General features: G+C 33.5%; 2 protein-coding genes across 6 annotated transcripts; both read right to left on the bottom strand.

Moving 5' to 3' along the window:
• Positions 1-3,343: 3,343 nt before the first annotated feature.
• On the bottom strand, positions 3,344-12,067 carry LOC101255908 (signal peptide peptidase-like 2). Of its 2 annotated transcripts, none has more exons than XM_069287828.1 (14): positions 11,024-12,067; positions 9,531-9,689; positions 9,320-9,431; positions 8,934-9,053; positions 7,331-7,482; positions 7,044-7,232; positions 6,357-6,391; positions 5,709-5,865; positions 5,224-5,277; positions 4,669-4,765; positions 4,446-4,584; positions 4,052-4,122; positions 3,873-3,956; positions 3,344-3,674 (listed from the first exon to the last, which is right to left on the bottom strand). In XM_069287828.1, the coding sequence occupies exons 1-14, from the start codon at positions 11,162-11,164 to the stop codon at positions 3,550-3,552; spliced, it is 1,635 nt and encodes a 544-aa protein (XP_069143929.1). In that variant the 5' UTR covers positions 11,165-12,067; the 3' UTR covers positions 3,344-3,549. The 2 variants fall into 2 exon arrangements, with proteins under 2 accessions (XP_069143929.1, XP_004245597.1); XM_004245549.5 differs by having other exon boundaries at positions 4,446-4,588; positions 4,673-4,765; positions 11,024-12,022.
• Positions 12,068-13,466: 1,399 nt separating this feature from the next.
• On the bottom strand, positions 13,467-18,081 carry LOC101055537 (Hop-interacting protein THI138). 4 transcript variants are annotated; one of them, XM_010326992.4, is made up of 7 exons: positions 15,929-18,081; positions 15,218-15,334; positions 14,797-14,972; positions 14,478-14,623; positions 14,056-14,164; positions 13,840-13,915; positions 13,467-13,577 (listed from the first exon to the last, which is right to left on the bottom strand). In XM_010326992.4, exons 1-5 carry the CDS (start codon positions 17,784-17,786, stop codon positions 14,146-14,148), a joined length of 2,316 nt encoding a protein of 771 aa, XP_010325294.2. In that variant the 5' UTR covers positions 17,787-18,081; the 3' UTR covers positions 13,467-13,577; positions 13,840-13,915; positions 14,056-14,145. The 4 variants fall into 4 exon arrangements, with proteins under 4 accessions (XP_010325294.2, XP_010325293.2, XP_010325295.2 ...); XM_010326991.4 differs by having other exon boundaries at positions 13,467-13,915; XM_010326993.4 differs by lacking the exon at positions 13,840-13,915.
• Between the last annotated feature and the right edge of the window lie 2,497 nt (positions 18,082-20,578).

The raw sequence follows: 20,578 nt of genomic DNA, 5'->3' as shown, positions 1-20,578 counted from the left end.
ATGAAAGATTAAATAGTAGGGGCATGTGGCGCAAATTTATCGGTCTATCCGATATTCAATCAATATTATGTTTGTTAGTATAAATGATATATATGCCCAATTTTTTACGGCAAAGCTTACGATGTCCCAAAAATATGACGAAGGATATCTACATGTCTCATTTACGATAGTTCGAGAATATATTTGTTCTTTTTCCCTAAAATAAATATTTTTAAAAAAAGAAATTTAAAATGATGTTATAAGAAATGATTCAAAACTCTGCGAATAATCAATTTGTTATTCGTATAGGGCGAAGTTTGAGAATCATGCTTATGTATATTATGTTGTTCGAATTTAAATTCATACATCACGTGTTGCGTTTTTTATTTTTCCTTGGTGATATGAAAGCTAAAAATAGCCGTTTTTTTTAGTGAAAAAATTAATTATTATGTGACCGTTATGGAAAGTGACAACACATTTGAATAAGCACATGGGCCAAGGCCCAACGGCTAAAATGGGCTGAGCTTAATGGGCCATCATCAATCAATGTCATTCCTTGCTGTGACATCAAATTGGGGGCCCATCTATAAGAAATTGTTGTCAATATTCTTCGCAAAGTATCATTAAATTTATTTATTTATTAAAAAAAAAAAGAAGATGAATGTAGAATATTATGGAAGTGCTTATCCAAATGACAAGACTAATTAATCACTCAATTTATTTCTATTATTAATGCTTTGTTTTCATTTCTCTTTTTCAATTGAAAAGAGATAGATATATGAATATGATATACATGTTTTGTCAGCTGATAAGTTAAAAGTAATTTAAATATATTGTGAGTAAATAAAATTTTATTTATCTTTTATAAGGATCGTTAAATTTTATATTTCATAGTTTCATTAGACCTGATCTTTTTTTAAAAAAAAATTATAATTTAAATGTGTATATTATATTTAAATATTTTTTAAAAATTTGTGTGTGAGGTAATGAATTGCTAAGAAAATAAATGCATCAAAGTCATTTCAAAATTATGATAATGTATTGCCATTAATCACAAGAAATACCCCACCCCCACCCCTCTTTTTAGAAAGTTACTATATGGTCCATATTTATTATATTCTACCAAAAAAAAAACATTTGTGACACTTTGTGGGGCAATTCTATTTGTCTTTTTTTTATTTTTTTGCCAAATTTTAGATGAAAAAGAATGTTGGGTTTTTTAACTTTATATATGTAGCTCATATCAAAAGAGAAATGCATATCATGGTCTATACAACTCATATACATTAGATGATTAATTGGCAATATACCCTACTCACATGCATTTTCAAGCCTTTATATCATTTTTTGTGTCTTGCCCTAGCCATTATTTTGCATATTTTTTTTGGGTCAATAAAATATTCTCTTTATATCAAACCAATACAAAAAAAAAAAGTCTAGGAAATCTTTTATCACAAAGTAATAAATATAATGTAATTTTATGAAAGTTATCTACTTTGACATAAAAATGTATTTTTTTAACCTTTCAATATCAACCACTAAAAAAAGTGTAGGGTTTTTTCAAATAATAAATCTCATTCACTTGTTTATACTATTTTATCTTATATTATTATATAAAATAAAATATAGTAATTTTGTTTTTCTCTTTGAGTTTTTTTTTTAATGTTTTGGTGTGAATCACATTCACTTGTTTATACTACACTTTATCTTATAAATTATTATATAAAAAATAACTCTTTTTCCTCTTTGAGTTTTTTTAATGTTTTTGGTGTGAGGTAATCGTGGAAAAAAAAAATATAAAATATTTGATATTTTTTATTTTTTTACTCAATCTCTAGTTTGAGTTTTAAAATTAAAAAAATTTACTTGATGCTTTTGATCGCTTAATAAGTCTATTACGCACGAACTCAAATTAAACGAATTAGTGAATTTTAAATACCAGATAAATTAAACAAAGAAAAAAGTTACAACTATCAAAATTACAAATCCTATAACTCTTAATATAATTGTCCAAAAGAAAAAATGAAAAAGAGGAATACTTTTTTTAAAAAATTTTTTGACATAATAAACCGTCCAAACCATATTATTTAGCCACGTGGCATCAAAAATGTCACAAATATAATAGTAAATATTTCTACTATATATATGATGGGTCAGCAATAGCCGCCTAAACAAACCGACCCATTTATTTTCATAAATTTGTGGTCCAATTTTATTCAAACAACAAAAATAATTGACAATACAAACCATAATTATTGTTTCAATGCTAAAGACGTGACTTATTTGAATTTGATATTCCTTTTTTTAAAAAAAAAAAGTCATCATTAATCTATTGTTAAATTTTTCGTAATAAATAAATTTTTTTTTCAAATATTTTATTATAAAAACTATTTATTCATTGTGAAAATATTTTTCTAAAATCACGTATCTGTTATAAACGATCTGTTTATATTATATGAGCGAGATCTACATAAAATAAATCTACCTACATACTAGATTAGATGTTGTTAGTTTAGAATTTATCTATCGTTTTATTTTTATTTTTATAGTATTGATAGGGAAAAAGCAAAATGAAATGGGAAAATACATATATGTTTAATTTGTGAGATATAATTAATTATGCTGAAGATAAGGTACTATTAGCATATAATATGGAAAAATTACTTGCCAACACTCAAGGTGTATTATAATATTAATTCATGTCTCAATCAATATTAAATAAAAATGAGTTTGTGACTTCATATATTTTTGGTATTCTTTTAAATAGAAAAAAAAAAAGTCGTGCTAATAATTGTTGCAATATTATTCTCATATGGGGTACTTATCATGTTAGGTATTATTAATATATTCCATATATTTTTGGTCCTATTTCATTATTGAAGTAAACTTTAAGAAAATGAAATATGCACCGCCCATATATATATATAAGTTGCTTTTATGCTATAATAATTTAATTCATATACTATAGGATAACCTTAAAAAAAAATTAGTTGATAATTTTATAACGATAATATTCAACTTACTTGCATCTCAACTATTCATTTATATATATTTATCACAATTTAAGTTAATGCATTCGGAAACCTTAGAGTGCGATCCTACGGAGAGCGATCATTTGGGAAAAACCTAATATGCGTTTATATCAAATCAATAAATACAAAACAAAACATGTATCTATCATCTCGTGAAGTGATGTATTCACACTCTGTCATACTCAAACAAATGGGAACAAACTCTAGCGAGAATATGCAGGATAAAATCACGTACAATAGACTTTTGTAGTACGATCCGCGACTAGCCGAAGCTTAGTGTACTGAGGTCAAGTTCAAACAGTGCAAAAGATCAGATGAGACAATAATAAAAGTTGAGCAGCAACTGCACTATTTTTCACCAAAGTGACAAATGCTGATCAATCAGCTGTACATTAATAACTGGCATATCAAATGTGTGTGTACTTAACAACTGAAGATTTTGCTAAGCCTTAAAACAGCTAAATAATACCAGAATGATGAATGATTGATAACATTTAGGTCAGTATGTAGTTATATAATTACAAGAGGAAGATTATCCTTATCCTTCTCGATTCGATTCCTCGATTGATTCGAGACGAACATGTGGACACACCCTTTCTGGTTCACCCTTTGTCCAAAGAATTTTCAGGTCACCTCTCTTTCTCCCCAGCATCAAAAAGGTCCCTGCACAAAGATGTATAGATCGGTCCGGTGATTGTGAAACTAGGAACTCCTTGTTCATGCAGATTTAGGAAATGTGTTTGGTATGACAGAAGTCATTTTCCAAGAAAATGGTCTCCATAAGGAGAGTCGTTTACGGTGTTTAGTTACCAAAAACAATGTTACATTACGACTTAAAAAGTAGTATATGATGAGAATTACCGAGGGTAAATGGGACGATGTAAAGAAGTGCAGGTTGGCCATGACCATCCATTAAGTTCAATGCTACATATGTTATAAGAAGACCTGCAATGTATCAAGAGAATATATTCAAATTTGTAGAACAGAAAAAACTCCAACTCAAGCAATAGGCTTAATCTATAGAAGATATCGTTAAGTACCTAATCCATATGCAATCATTGCCCACAAGAAGTAACCAGCTCGAAGATTCTTCTTTGCAAGCCAATCATACCTGCAAAGGAACAAATTTCATTGACGACCCAAAATAAACAATAATTCTGGAATCAGTGTCCGAGATCTCTCTGTGTGTTTTTTTTTTTATCGGAACATTAAAGTTGTGTATTTGCTATGTCATGACAGAAAAGACAACTAAATTACGAAAGGGAAACAGGTTAGCTCATTTCTGGAGACTGTTTTAGCTGTGAGTCAAGTCCCAAGCCTAAATACAAAACCATATTCTACCACTCGACTTACCCTCCCAAAGAAAACCTTATAGACTGCATATATAGAGGAACAAATTCAAAGCTTTGTATGGTGAAAATCGGAAGTGCAGACCTAAGTGAAAATGCTACTAGCAGTCCAGGCAATAGGATGTCACCAAAGCCGATAATGCTGTAACCACCCCATGGATCAAATAGTCGTGGAATCTTCAGCAGCATTGGAATACCATCTTCTCCACTTTTATCACCACGAGCTACCTTCAAAGACATGGAAAATTCAAATTTACTGACTTATATCTAGAAACAACTCCTATCGTCAAGTAGTCTTAAATGATTACCTACCACAATCATCACACTTTCATGGAAGAGACTCTGAGAAGCAAATACCCAAAATATGTCGTAGATGAAGGCGCAACCCAAAAGAACTGAACCAACCTGATATTTAATACTAGTTAATATTTATATGAGATGACAAGATCATAGTAAAATCTGTGCTGTAAAAGAGACACGTCAGTAGAGTGAGCATCAATATGCGGCAATTAAGATAATAAACACCCGAAGCAGTGACCTTCGAACAACTGAAGAAGAAAATCTCTCAAAAAAATTTTGTTGATTTTTTATAAACAAACTTGCCCACTATTTCTAGTATCAATCCTTGAACTACGGTTGAAAAATAAACATTTTGTTAATGTAATAACAATGCTTGCTTCTGTGTGTGTATGTTCTTTGTGCCACTAGAAAGAATATGCAACTTACGATAACAAGTAAAAAGAAGTCACCAACTTAAACCAGGCATGGCTATAAGATAATTTACAAGATGAGATCAACTGAACATATTCATGCAAGGAAATACAGTCCGTTCCATTTAATTCTTGGTTGGTAAAATTGTTCACCTTGAGATTAGGTATCCGCACAATTTGCAGAACTGTAATTATAAGTGCAATGCCCTATCCAAAAGGAAAAAAAGTAAAGATCATCAGTTGATATACCACAAAACAGTAAATAAACAGTCTACATGTTAAGCAATGGAAAATCGGATACACTCGTGTTAAATATATTTGAATTTTAAATTTGTGAAAGTTGTATGGAATACAGCAGTAAACGTATTGGTGTCAAACATCTTAGGATGCCGAAATCCAACTTTGGACTTTGGTGAGCAAACAATAAAGTAAAAGGACAAAAATCCAGTGGTAAAATCTCTTGTTTATACCAATCACAACTGTCATTTGTGTATAAATTTGATAATGCATAACACTCAAATTTCAAGAGACCTTTTTTATAAGGAAAAAAAAAGTTTGCACGGGATATGAAGTAAACTAGCATTTAAATGAAAAAATAAATATTGCTAAAAAAGGAAACAGAAAGAAATGTTGCTTACAAGTATGTCTTGACCTATCCAGCCAAAAGAAGAATTTCTGTACATTGCCCAAACCACTGCAAAAGTTATGCAGAATGGCGAAACAGCCAAAGTAAGATAAGAAACTGCACCAAAAATGGGTACTTTAATGTATGACTCTCCCGTAGGCTTAAACCACCTGAAAAAAGAACAAAGCACATGAAACGATTAGACTTGGGTAACAGAACTTCCGATGCTGGAAAGATGAAATAACTTTCCACTTCTGATATGGTTATGCTTATGCTTGAAATGAGAGGTCACATCTAAAGATTTTTTCATACAACAAAAGAATTTACCAATTAAGAAAATGCCAGCAATTTCTCTCATCACACAACTTAAAGCTGGATTCCTTAACAACTAAAACAGCTCATTTGTCCATCCTAATTGTGTAGTAAAAATGTAGAGTTGCGCAAAAGGCATGATGGTAACTTCAGGGACAGAGAATTACACTATTACCTTAACTTGTTTAAAAATTAAAAAAAGAGAGACAGCAAATTACACTATGTAAAGGCATGATGGTAACTTCAGGGACAGAGAATTACACTATTACCTTAACTTGTTTAAAAATTAAAAAAAGAGAGACAGCAAATTACACTATGTATAACGCAACTAAAGTGGAACTAACCATACCTAGCTAGCAAGGCAACTAAGCAAGTTTGTAGCCCCTGCACATGAAAGGAACCAAAACAAGTGTTTTAACAGATTGTGGAATCCAGAACAAGGTCATAGAAAGAGAGGAACAGATAAATAATATAAATATAATAGAATTAGAGATCTGCTTTTCTAAAAGAAATAAGTTGACAATACATTCATATGTATGCAAAATTTATTTATTTATTTATTTTTGAAAGGTTTACAAATAACTGATTTAAAATAATATGGGGCCTTACTGAACACTAACTAATCATAAGTTCATATTTTTTATCTGAAGAGATAATGCAAATCACGAATGAACCTTACACTATCTTGTGGTTTTCTTATATATGGATACAAATTTCAAGGTAGTGCTATCAATTAGAATAGAATTAGCATAAGACAATAATGTCGCTTATCATATCCTGTATACGCATCATAGAAGTTATAACATTTTCAACATTGCTCCTCCTAATCCTGGACACATATATTTAAGAAGACATGTGTACCCTCAAGGTGCACCAATTTCCTGCCTGAAGTGTTATCCCATTATAATTATCTAAGGCGGTCAAATATGGACAAGTATATCATCTGCCAACACAAATCTATGGGCTAAAGTATTCAAGAAGGTAATTGCAAATTCATCATTTATGATAAATAACATATCAAAGCAACAACACGCACCTCCACACCACCGATGCAGAAGAGAACCACTAAGATTTCAAAGAACCATGTGAACCTCATTAACTTGTACAAAACAAACAAGAAGCAAGAAGCAACAACAACAAATAAGACTGCTGATATCATGTTTATATCCATCACAGTGCTTGAATCACCAGTTCCAAATTTTGGAAGCTCTTCCTCTGAAGCATCCTACAAGAAGAGGCAAATAGAAAAATCAATGCAAAACTGAACCGCAAGTATCTCAGCATACTCTAGCAAATATTCCTACTAAATTAAGGAGGGACAACCTTCAACAGCTTGTCCTGCTCTATAGCTGCTTCTCTAGCACTCCAAGCAGACCAATAAGAACCACACAAGATTGTACCAACAGCCATCAGCCACAAAAATACTTCTGCAATGTCCACTACTGGTCGTTTTGGAGAATAGAGTTGCACAGTAACTAAATGAAAGAGCAAAGATTCGGAAACAAATTGTCAGTATCAAAGATAAAGTACCACCAGAGTTTCAAATTCATAATTAGTTATGAATGCCTTTTAAAAACAATTAACTTAGTTGAATGCTTTTCTAAGAGCCTAATCATTATATAAGCATTGCAAAAAGAATGAAAAAAGATATACGTTGCTCTAAGCAAGATTTATCCCAAAGCATAAAAAGAACATCCGAGTCTTTCTATCAACAAACTTGCATGCATGTACGATCAGGAGATGTGTATTATCATTTGCTCACCTTTGCATGTCTGTTTACCTTGTTTTGTGTATAGACTAGTTACGGGCTGAAGTCCTCACATTCTATTCCTATAAATAGCACAATCAAATTTTAAAATTACTTCTCATTTCAACTATTAGGGTTCCTCCACACATCAGTTTACACGAGGCACTCCAACACGTGACTGGTTAGTCATTGAAATAGGACTCTACGATCTATCTACATGACAAGCTCATATCTTCTGTGGAAGCTGAAACGTTTAAGCTTATTTTTCCTTTTAAGACTATGTTTCTATTATAAGCATGTAATTAGACAAAATGGTGCTCCATAAAAGAGTGGCATTTCAAAACCCCTTCGGGGATGGTCCAGTGGTTTGGGCTTGGAACTTCAAGTTGGAGGTCTCAAGTTTGAAACCCTTTGCCAGCGAAAACAAGGGGTTTGCCTTCTGGGTTGAGCTCGTCGCACCGGGCTTGCCTAGTGCGGGTTACCTCTGTTGTATGATTTGCGAGCTATTGCATCAGAGCGAGGGTTTTACCCTATGCGCACCCAAAGGGTAGAAGCTACGGGTTTCCCTTACTGTTATCAAAAAAATAAAGAGTGGCATTTCCATTATCTCTTTGACTGAAAAATCTTTGTAAGTACTTAAAATATTTTTATGACATAAGTCAAAGTTTTGTTTTGGAAGTATAAAAGCACAATACGTAGCCCGCGTAACAATCACGAAGTTGCAGGAGCACAAGGTGATTAACTGTGAAAAATAGTACTTTTCCCATCATATGGCTGCAGGCCAAATTAACCATGATTTCAGCACCTGACTTCTATCTGCTTACCGGCATTTTTCTGATCAAGCGCGTTATTGTTATTTTCTTATAACCGAGAAATTCATTGTGGATTAGTTGGACAAGCCTGGTCCATCAGGTACGGAACTCAGAGAAGAATGGGCATGTCCCTCTACCCCGCTCTTACTTACATGGCCAGGCCGCGTGGCAGTTACTAGGTTTGAACAGTGATGTGTGCTCAATCTACACAGTTCTGGTTCCTTATCATAGAACCACATCCCTAGGGGAGTAATCGAGTATATTACTTAACAGCATCGTCCCTACATTAAGCTTTTAACAGTGCCTAGAACATGTTGATATAGAGTATTTTCTCATCTAACCTGCATGTAAACTTAGAAAATCTTACCTGATGAGCCATTTAAAAGCATTTTATTAAGCGTTATTCCAGCATCCTGAGGTAGCATAACAGCAGGAATGTGTATATCTAGGTCAGTTTCTCCAGGATCACAAACCATCTTGTAGAGTTCTGCAAGAGTAATGACACCCGTAAAACAACTGCAAGCGGTGAGGTATGGCAGTGTTCAAACTTCAATCAACAGAAAACAGTAAGAGCTCCACATCACCCCCTCAGAAAGATAACAATGAGAAGTAGCAAGAAACTTTTTCTCTTTAGACTTAAAGTGTCTTTAATTTATTATTGCCGCAGAAGACATCCTATTACTAAACCACATAGTATAAATACCTAACAGTCATAATTTCATAATCCATGAATATTTATCAATCACCAATTACCTTTTTGATTATTTACTATCAGGATTGCCGAAGCCCCTGCTGCTTCAGCATTATTAGCCTTCGTTGTGAATTTGCAATGGCCGCGATCTACCATGACGACTTCTCCAGAAAGCTACCAAAATGGATTGAAAAATAAAAGCCATTATTAGAAGCATAAAGCAAAATTCCCTTGAGGTATACATCTGGTAAGCATTTATATGGTGAAACTAACCTTTTTCCTTGGAGGCTTACAACAATCTCGAGGGTCAGAAAGAGTAAGCGGAGTTTGTTGTGCATTTTTCTCCTTTGACACAATAGTAGTGCCAAATCTAGCACCAACACCAACAAACTCTGCATCTTCTTCCCCATTAATCCAAGTTTGAACTTTCACCTAACCAAAATATCAGCAGTTGTCAGGTTAACACTGGAAGATACCATGGACAAAAGACAATAAAATAATACCATGAATAAACCTTAGCAAGTGTCAAAGCACCACCAAACTAAATCAAAAAAGTTAAATTCCTCCATAACCATGTTAAATAAAGATGTTCGTTTAGACAATGAAAAGTTCTGCACTCCAGCAGCTTAACAGAATATGTAACATTAGGTCCATAATGTAGCATCTGCAATCAATACTATATGAACTTTCCAAAAATATGTCCGTATCTTCACATTTTGCCTCAAGATGACAAGATCTACATTGTTCTGAAATAAATAGATTACCACCTAACAAGAAAATCAAATCATAACTTCAAACATCAAAAAAGGCAGAAAAGAAAATGGAACTTTGGATGGACATAACTTAATTGACAGATTAATTAACATAGGATCATGCTATAATAACACCTGTTAGTCTGTCACAGCTGAGTTTTCAACAGTTCACACTCAATAAAGCAGAACCGAACAATATAGAAGAAACCAGTTGAAAAAGAAAGAAGCAAGACATGATCCAGCTAAAAATATTCTTTAATGCAAGCACAATAAGCAAAAACGAACAAAATGGAGGGAACCTAGTTGAGAAAGTTAAATTAACATACAATCAAGCTAAAAACAGCACCTTCCATACCCAAGTATAATTGGTCCGAGCAACATTGTGAAACTCAAAAAAAAAGTTAGAGGACACCTAGTTGAGAAAATAGAAGTAACATAGGATCAAGCTGTATTTTAAAAGTACCTTCTTAATACAAATCAATAATCATCAATAAAACACTTTACCTTATCCAAAAAAATAACATAGGATCAAACTAAAAATAGCACCTTTTAGTACTAAATTTTCACTAGTCCAAGCACAACATAAAAGTACAGGAAACCCACTTGAGAAAATTACAAGTATCATAGGATCAAACTAGAATCAACACTTCTTCATAGCTAAATGTTCATAAGTCCGAACCCAAAAACACGATAAACTAACAAAACAGAGTAAATCCAGATGAGAAAAACGAAAGCAACATAGCATCAAGCTAAAGATAACACCTTTAACAGCTAAATTTTCACTAGCCCGAATACGACAAAGCAAAAGCACACAAAATTGAAAAACCCAGATGATAAAATGAAAGTAACATCACATCAAGCTATAAACACCACCTTTAACAGCCAAATTTTCATTAGGCGAACCACAACAAAGCAATAACACACAAAACTGAAAGAAACCCAGATAAGATAATCACCTAAAACATAGTGGGTCGAAGAGAAATCAAACATTAGAAACTCAGATAAAAAGTATACCAGCACAAAATCATTCTCACAACCAGGCTTCTTGGGAGCTAAGTCATCATCATGAACTATATCACCAGCTGTAACTATAGCAGGAAAGTTCAGTAGAACTCCACAGATGAAAATTACAGAAGTAATTCTCAGAAAATCCATGGGGTTCTCTTAATTTCAATTTTAAAAATCCCTTTTTTTCTTGATGGGTTCACAGCTAGCTCATCACAATACAAATGTATTAACAGAAAAACAAACAATTCTTGAAAATATGAAGAATCAGTGAAGAAAAAAGGAAAAAGGTGAACTGCTATTTACTTCCCAATCATACAAATGGTGAATTCAAAGGGGAAAATTATGAGTTTGATGAGTGGACTTGGATCTACTGTTTTTCCAAGAAGAGCTACTGACAATCACAAAGCATGATCCTTGATGGACTAATACGACATCGTTTACGTCATTATAAATGTTATCCTTAAACGACGTAAATTATTAATTTCATCTTCGAGTTGTTTACGCTTTTGTTTTTAATAAAAATCGGAAAAAAATGTTAAAAATATTCTTAAACTTAACGTGAATTTAAGTATATGTTTCACTCATATTACAAGATTCGAGACATATTGAGAGTTCTTTAGGCTGTCCCGATCAAATTGAGAGTTCGCTTTGCTAGTCCATGTATATGCCACGCCCAGCAGTTCGAGGAGTTGGCCATATACGGCCCATCTCTTTCTGTCGATTCTCCAGGTTGTCGGAATCTCTGGTTCGACCGGGACCAGGATCGCCATTTTGTTCTCAACTATTTCTCACCTCCTGGGCGAGACAAACTACTTTTAGCTAGGAATCTCTTTTCATTCTGTCTTTCTCCTCGAAAATAACGTTCGACTTGCATGTGTTAAACATATAGCTAGCGTTCCTTAAATTCAATTGATCTATTTTCAAGTCTATAAAAAATTTAGAAATCAAACTAATAATTTACGTTGAATTTTGGTGTATTTTCAATACTTTCGCATTTTAAAATGTGACCTTCGAATTTCTTGTTAATGTGACTTAATATAAGAGTAGAATATTTCTTAGGAATATAAAATTTGTCTAAATATATTATTTTTATGCTTCTATAAAAGCTCCTCACCTCTTGTCATTTTCAATTGTCAACATCTGCTTATATGATTTTGATTGCTCATTAGTGATTGTTTTTTAAAATCTTTTTACAAAGTTAAAAGAATTGTTCTAGAAGTTTGGACTTTTCTGGATGAAATTATTAATTATTAGCAATGAGAAATTTCAATAATTTCAAAATTTTCACTTTTATATCCATCCATGTCAGTGATAAATACTCTTTCATTCTTAATAAAATATTTTGAGTTTGAATTTCCATTGCTACAATAATAAACGATCAATAAGTTACTTCAAATAATTTAAAGATAATGTGTTATGTTTCTTTGGTTGTTTGTTATATATCACTATCAAAATAAAAGAGGCAAAAACATGATGTGACAAATTTGGTTGAAGTTCAATTTATGATTCAAACTTATTCCCAATTTTGGCTGAATTGAATGGAACATACGGCAATCAATTTGAGTTCATCCAATGTGGTCATTAATTTGAATTTGTTTGTTTTTAATGGTTTCTAACCAGGACGGAATAAATAGATTAAGAATGAAGAAATTCAAACTAATTGCATTGTAAGAGTAAATTTTAAAATATATATATCTAATTATACGTGCACCTGTAAATATATTTCAAATTCAAAGTGCGAGAATCTCGCAAACTCACGATTAGATTCAAAATAGTTGAGTTGCAAGACATAATTCTGAAATATATCTCTGATTATACATGCACGTGTAAATATATGACGCAATGACCTATATTACTCAGATTCTTTAAAAATATCAAAATAAATATATGTTAAATTCTCCAAAAATAATATATTTTGAAAAATCTAACAGGGGTGCAGCATCGAAAGGAAAAGTTCGCGCAAACTTAAGTGACGACTGTAATGATCAAGATAATTTGTTCGCACCTTAACTATTCTATGGGAAATATGCCACCTCCTACTTGCACAGTTATTAGTTAGTTCTGCTCATCAAAGCTTAGATAAATAAGAAGTTTCATAGTATTTTCTTTTTCACTTCCGCCGAATATAAAAGATCTAATAGTTTTCCTTCCACTTCATTGACCATTGGACCGTATAGGTAGATGCAATGAGATACCATTTATTATGAAGATGCATGTGGCTCCAACTTGACATGGCCACCACATTAAGTCATACTTGTTTTTCAGTGAACAAACTAACTAGAGCCTACTTGTTGTACATTGTTGTGAAATATAGTGCTTTATATGTATTTTTCAGAGTTAAAGATCAAGAATCTAACTCTCTGCATTGTTGTGGATTCTGATGGTGAAAACCCTGAAGACCATCGGACGAGAAGGCGTTAAAACTGTTCAGGAGGCAGACACAGAGACATTGCCAAGAAAGTAGATAGAGAGTAGAGATAACAGAGAACTTTTTGTTACAATGGTAACGGCTAGACTAACTTGTGCACACCTTGACTAATCGACCAGGTTTACCTCCCACCTGCATAAATACCGGATTACTCAGTCCACCAAGACTTAAAGAGATAACAGACAATTGTGTGCTATATAGCCTAGAGTAGATGCCCAATTCTGAAGAAAGATCTTCCACTAGAACAGCATCTCAACTCAATAATTGCTCTTCATTTCTTTGTACTTCTCTATACAAACATAATTCAATGAAACGTGGGAGAGCCGTGAAGCCCCTTAATGAATCTCATTCTAGATATGGAGATCCCAGTCAAAATCAGGCTATAGGATCTTACAAAGCTGGAGTTTGCTTTGGGAGTTGTGTTGCCGTTTTTCTAGAAAATCACCATTAATGGCGGCATAAGTGGTAATCTGCCCAAAAGAAAAGGTACGTAAATCCTATTTACTTCAGGAAAAAAGATCAAAACTAAGAGGAAATGTAGTAGCTTTCATGTTTCTAGAATGTGAAAAGCCAAAAGGGAGAAGAGGGGGTGGGATGTGAAGAAACTTACAATGTTGATTCAAGCTTAATAGGCACTCCACAATGGCTATCTGCTGTGAGCACACTGTCAAGATCTTAACATACACCTTATGGCATCATATCAGTGACTCTCTGGTAACCTACAGAAGCATAGCAATAAGAGGGTTAATTACACAGCCAGGATTAAAGTTGGCCTCGTCCTATCAAACTAACAATTTCATTCGTACTCTATTCTCCAGCCTTCCATTTCCTTCCTTTATGAAGAAAATGGTTGGGTATGTGTGGTGTTAGCCATGAGGAATGACTTGAAAATCATAATCTCTAATCCTTAAGCTACCAAACGGGAACTAGAAACTATTTTTCTCGCAAACAGCAAGGTAAGAATATTCCTTTTATCTTTGATGAAGACCTCAACTACACTATAACATTGAGACAGAAGACAAAGGTACATACCGCCATGGGAATTCACTTGTGTCAATTCCAGCTTGGTGAAGTTCATCAACATACTGTAAAGCTTCTCTACATTCCTCACGATCATCAAAAAATTCTCTCTTCTCACCTTCTATTTGGAATGCTTCATGGCCTTTGCCAGCAACCACCTGCAGGGTGGTTAATAGGAACTGAATTAAACAACACAAATAAAATTGAATTGCCTGGTGAGCACTTCTATTATGAATATCTTTTACCCATATAAGTTGTAGCTTGTACCATCAGTTAGATTTTAAAAACAAATAACAATGACAATGAAGAAGAATGGAGACAAGGAACTTACAACTATATCACCTTCCTCACCCATGGCAACGCCACATCGCACAGCGACACGTCTGATATCATGTACGAAGAGTCTATGGCCATTGGGGAGAGGGGGGTAGTAATCATTCTCTCCATATTTCAAGTAGTCCTGCATAGTCCATCCTACACCAGCCAACATATCATCCAAGATGTCCACTGATAGAAGACAAGATAATATAGCTTCAGTGTCGACACCCAAACATGTGAAGAAAGCAAAACTGACACTATCTAATCGGAACTGAGTGCACAGACAGTGCCACAGCAGATAAGAGAAGACACCAATGCATATTTCAGTGATCGGTGATCTTATAGTGAAAAAGAGAAAGACAGCCAAATAATCTCAAATATGATGATTTCCAAAAACCGTCTCTGTTATATCAACTTCAAGCTATGATACTTACAAGGATCCTCGGTCTTTGGATTGTCGGATGTCAGAATTGTCACATCACTTTTATCTGTTGCTATCTTTGCCATTATGGGCCTCTTTCCTCTGTCGCTCTCTCCAGCACAACCAAAAACTTCAAGCAAAGATACAGGTATACATCTTAGTAAAAAAATAATAGATAAAAGAAAAAGAAATTTTGAAAACATTAATGAGAATGTTAATAAAGACAAAGGGGGATGACAGTTAATGGTGAAAACAAATATGGTTCATGCTATAGGGCAAAACAAGGTAGTGTCCAAGAGTAGCTGGCAACATCTGCAGGCCAACATCTCTAACTTTGTGTCCTAGCTTGGTTTATACTCGTAATCTTGAACTATCTTAAAATCCTTCAACAAAATAACCATGTCTGACTACATTACTTTTCTCAGAAACGCCATATAAAGTATACATATAACTTCTAGGTTATTGCTCTATTAACTCATATTTTCTTTACATACAGGAATAAAGCACATACATTTACATGTGTGTATGTCTATGTCTATCTATAAATAAACCACAGTTCTAAAAACATGAAAACTTTTCAAATGTGAAGCTTGGAAATTTGCTCCACCTAAGTTCTTATGCGGAGAAGCTTGCATAAAAAAAGCAAAGACTTTCTATTTTACACGGGCATTTAAATGCATCCTTGCTGAATGGAAGAGGGAGGAAGAAGTTGCTGATTGCTTACCAGTTATAACCCTCCTAGGGCCAAGCTCTCTCACGTAATCAAGTAGTCTTGATAAAGCATCAGGGGTATGAGCATAGTCTACAATTACTCCAAAAGCCTGTTCTTCATCTATCAGCTCACATCGACCAGGGACTGCATCAACCTCTTCAATACCTTTGACAATGTCCTCCAAAGGTGCCCCAACGGCAATTCCAACAGCGACTGCTGCAAGAATGTTATAGATGTTATGCCGTCCAAGCAAACCAGAAGATATTTCCAATATGCCTTGAGGTGTGTTGACCAGCACTTGAGTCTCAAAGAGAGATAACTGAAACTTTAAAGGATGAACATCAGCACTCTTATTGTCCATTGCAAAAGTCACAACAGGCACATCAGGGTTTCCTTGTGCAACAAAGAAAGTTGCATTAGTGTCATCAATATTCACAATCTTGCGGTGTCGTGCTGGGTCCACCATCCTAGCAAACAACTTAGCCTTAGCATCCCTATACTCTTCCTCAGTCCCATGAAAATCTAAGTGATCCCGCGTCAAGTTGGTAAAAACTGCAATGTCAAAATCAACCTCATCACACCGACCTACTGCCAATCCATGAGAAGAGGCCTCCATTACCAATGCCTCGGTCCCATTATGAACCATCTTTGCCATCAGTTTCTGAACCAATACTGCATCAGGGGTTGTATGAGGGGACTCTAACTTGTTATCCCCATATATATAATACCCTACTGTACTCAACATGCCCGTCCTCAACCCCATTGCTCCATACATTGCCTTTATTAAGTAAGAAGTTGTAGTCTTTCCGTTAGTTCCTGTAACCCCAATCACAGACATACTTTTAGACGGATGCCTATAAAACGAAGCAGCTAACACAGCAAGCACTGCATTCGTGTCCTCCACAATGACCAGCGCTTTACACCCCAAAGTTTCCTCAATATCAATCTCTTTACTAGCTACAACAGCAACAGCTCCTCTCTTATCAGCCTCTGATAAATATAAATGTCCATCAGTTTTCATCCCAACACAACACACAAACAAATCACCACTCTCAACCAACCGCGAATCGTGTTGTATACCACTAATTTCCACCTCTAAATCTCCATAAACTGACACTGGCACTACCCTACTCTCATCCAAAAGCTCAGCTAAACTCATTCTAAACTTGGGTTCTGCAATTCTTGGCTTTGCTTTACCATACTCATCAAAGTCAATATCAAATGAAGATAAATCTGAAAATTCAGCTTTAACCACATCATCACTTACCTCAAAATCAGACCTATCTTCTTCACTTTCTTCGCCTTCCGAAATTTCAGTCAATCCAGTAAGCTCACTAATTTCCTCCAAATCAACAACTTCTTCAGGCAATAACTCATCTATACCTTCAACTTCAACCTCAACTAAAGCTGATTTCTTGGGGTTAGGCTTTAAAAGCCCCTGTTTTACAAACTCTTTTCTTTTCAAAGCAATAGCTTTATCAATTTCACCAAATAAATCATCCCCACTATCACTATCATTCACAAGAGGATTATCAGGTGCATCTTCAACATCAGCTAATGCATTCACGAAAATGGACTGTTCTTTCTTGAAAAGCTCTTCTTGCTGTTTTCTTGCTTTAGCTGCTTGCCGTTGAATTTGCTGAAATTTGTTCACACCATGCATTGAATCTTCGGGTGCTTCAGGTGGGTCATCGTCTGAGGGTGTGGGGTAGTACTTACCGTCAGCACCGATGGCAGAAACGGTGGTGAGGGTGGTGGGGTGCTTGAGGCGTAGATGGTGAAGGGAAATGAAGGGTTTGAATTGAAGGGGTGGTAGGGTATGGTGGAGAAGTGAAGGGAAAGGTGGAGGAGAGAGAAGGGTGAACGGCATGTTCGCCGAAGTTTGGTCGGAGGGGTTTTTCCGGTTGCCGGAGTTTTGCTCAGAGGTTTTTGAGTGTGTCAGTGGAAAGGATAGGGGTTTAAGGAGAAGATTTTTTGAAAAGGAGAAAAACGACGTCGTTAGAATTTAACTGTCTCAACTACTTTGTAATTCTAGAGATTGGGCCTGTTTACTGTATTATTTTGGGCTTGGTAAGTAGGAATATTTGGGCCTGATAGAAACATAATACGAAACTTACATAAATCTCACTAGTTTCGAAGCTAATTATTAATTATATAGATATATTTTAGTTTGCAATATTATGAATCTTACTAGATTTCGGTACATTCAGTCACATATATCTCGGGATACATTCGGTCAAAACTATCTGTAATTTGGTCTAGATACATTATATCAAAGTGGATTCGCATATACATAACGAATTTCGCTCACCACTCTCCTATGCATATGGTATCATAGATTGCGAGTATCTGGTGTGATTAACATGTATCTTGGGTACATGACTATCTCACTCGCATGTTTTCCAATTTTAATATATCTTGTAGCAAATACGTTTGTGTGTATATATATATATATATATATATATATTATAGTGAAGTGTGTCTAATTGTGTAGTATCGCCAGAGACAAATGCTTGTGCTATTTAGCATACTGGGCTTGACAGATAAGAACATTTGGGCCTGAATGAAAAATTGTTGGGCTATTTAGTATTTTGGGCTTGATAGAAAAGAACATTTGGGCCTGAAAGAAAAGCGGTTGGGCTTTGGCTTGTTGGCTTTTATGGACTTCAGTTCTGAATATTTAGGCTAAATTGCTTCAATTTAATATGATAATCGAAGTACCAAAAACATCATATAGTAGCAGATATCGAAGGACAAGAAATACATGCGTAATAAAATGACTGTTAGTATGGAAGGATAAGCAAGGTAACGATTCACTATTTACTAAACATTTATTATAATACGTGTCCTCCACAACCTCTTATCTATGAGTCACGTCCCAAGTAAGCTGAAGTTATACCATCTCCTATCAATATTGATCAACCACACATACAAAGTATTACAATATCGTCAAACGTTTGAAATAACTTACAAAACATTTTCCCATTTCGTTTATATTTTGTTCAAAACATATTTTTAAATCATGAACTTTAAGGATCATAAGTTCAAAAAAAAGTTACTAAATAATTTATTTATTCAAAGGAGAGAATCTTCCAAAATTTATGCACCAATTTTAATGTTCATTTTTAATAATGTATGATAACAACATATGTCATAGTATTCTTGTAACTCTATTTCAAAAATTTTACTCTTATCAAAAATTATTTTTTTATTTCATAAAGATATATAATAAAAAAAAACGACAATAAAACTACATACACCTTATCCGCTCTAAATTTTACCCGACATTAAATATGTCATATGTCTAATTATAATAACAACTCATTCACTCTAACGAATATGACACTCTAACTATATCTTATATCGAATAAAATATATTCTCTTCAACTAAAATCAACATGAAATAGTCGCATCAATTAAAGTAAAACCCTAATACTGAAGTTGTAAACTTCTTGATTACTTTATTTTCATGACATATAAAAAAAATATGTGACTTTTATTTTCATGATGTGAAGTAAGAAAACTTTATAATATATATTTATTTATTAGTATAGAGTAAATGAAATAATAATAATAAATACCTATAAAAAGTTCATAATCATCAAAACTTTAGAATAGACTATAAGAAGAAAGAGTCAAAAACAATAATAAATGTAGCAGTTGGTATATATTATAATGGAAATATGTGGTCCCTTTTAATGTTTTGTTTTTATTCCTAATAAAACAAATTCATCAAATTAAATTAAATAAAGCACCTTTAAAACTTAGGGTTTTGAGATTGGAGTGTCGACACAGTAAGAAATTGTATAGAAATGACATATTTTTTAATGTCAATTTGCTATTTTTTGTATTTTGGGAATCCTATGGTGTCTCCATTTATGTTATTTGGACATATTTTGCTTAGATAGAAAACAATTTTCATTAAGTCATGTTTTCGATTTCGTTTTTTGTAATTCATCGATACATATCATTTAATATTTTTGATTCTGTTGATATCTGAATTTGAGATTTTGTTCCAGAGATCACTGGGACGCATTCTTAAATAATGACGAAACTAACCTTGTTGATACTCTTTTTCTTTGTGTTTTTTACTTTTTATTATTCAGTTAGTACTAATATCATAGTTTCTTCTCTTTCGATTTTTGTTAATACATGATGTTCTTTACTTCCGTTATCACATTATTTTTTAAAGGTATCCGATTTTTTATTTTTTTTGAATGCTATGTAGGTATTGTTATTATTTTCTACGTCTACTTTGCATTTTTAAGTTACTTTTTAAGAAATTATTTTATTGCGAGTTATTTTCTTTCTCCAACAATAGTTATTCATTATTAACTTGACACATATCTTTAGAAATAATAAATAATAAGGGGTAATATTACTATATTACCCTTTGGACATATTAAATTTAATGTTTCAGACACTACATAAAAATTATCTATAGCGACAATTTAACTAACGACGATAGCTCAATTGCCGCAAAATATGTATTTTTAGCGGTAATTAACTTTCTTTGTATATGTCTCTAAAGCCTTTAGCAACATTTGATCCAATGACACTTAATTAATGTCAGTAAAAAATTTAACACTCTTTATTGATATGTTTATTTGTTGCCGTTAAAAGTTAATTTTATTGTAAAGAGAAAATGTATTAGATATTGAA

The sequence above is a fragment of the Solanum lycopersicum genome, chromosome 8, assembly GCF_036512215.1.
Source record: "Solanum lycopersicum chromosome 8, SLM_r2.1".
In the NCBI taxonomy this organism is placed as follows: domain Eukaryota; kingdom Viridiplantae; phylum Streptophyta; class Magnoliopsida; order Solanales; family Solanaceae; genus Solanum; species Solanum lycopersicum.
The sequence above is the reverse complement of the archived record's forward strand: the minus strand, read 5'-3'. Positions and strand labels throughout refer to the sequence as shown.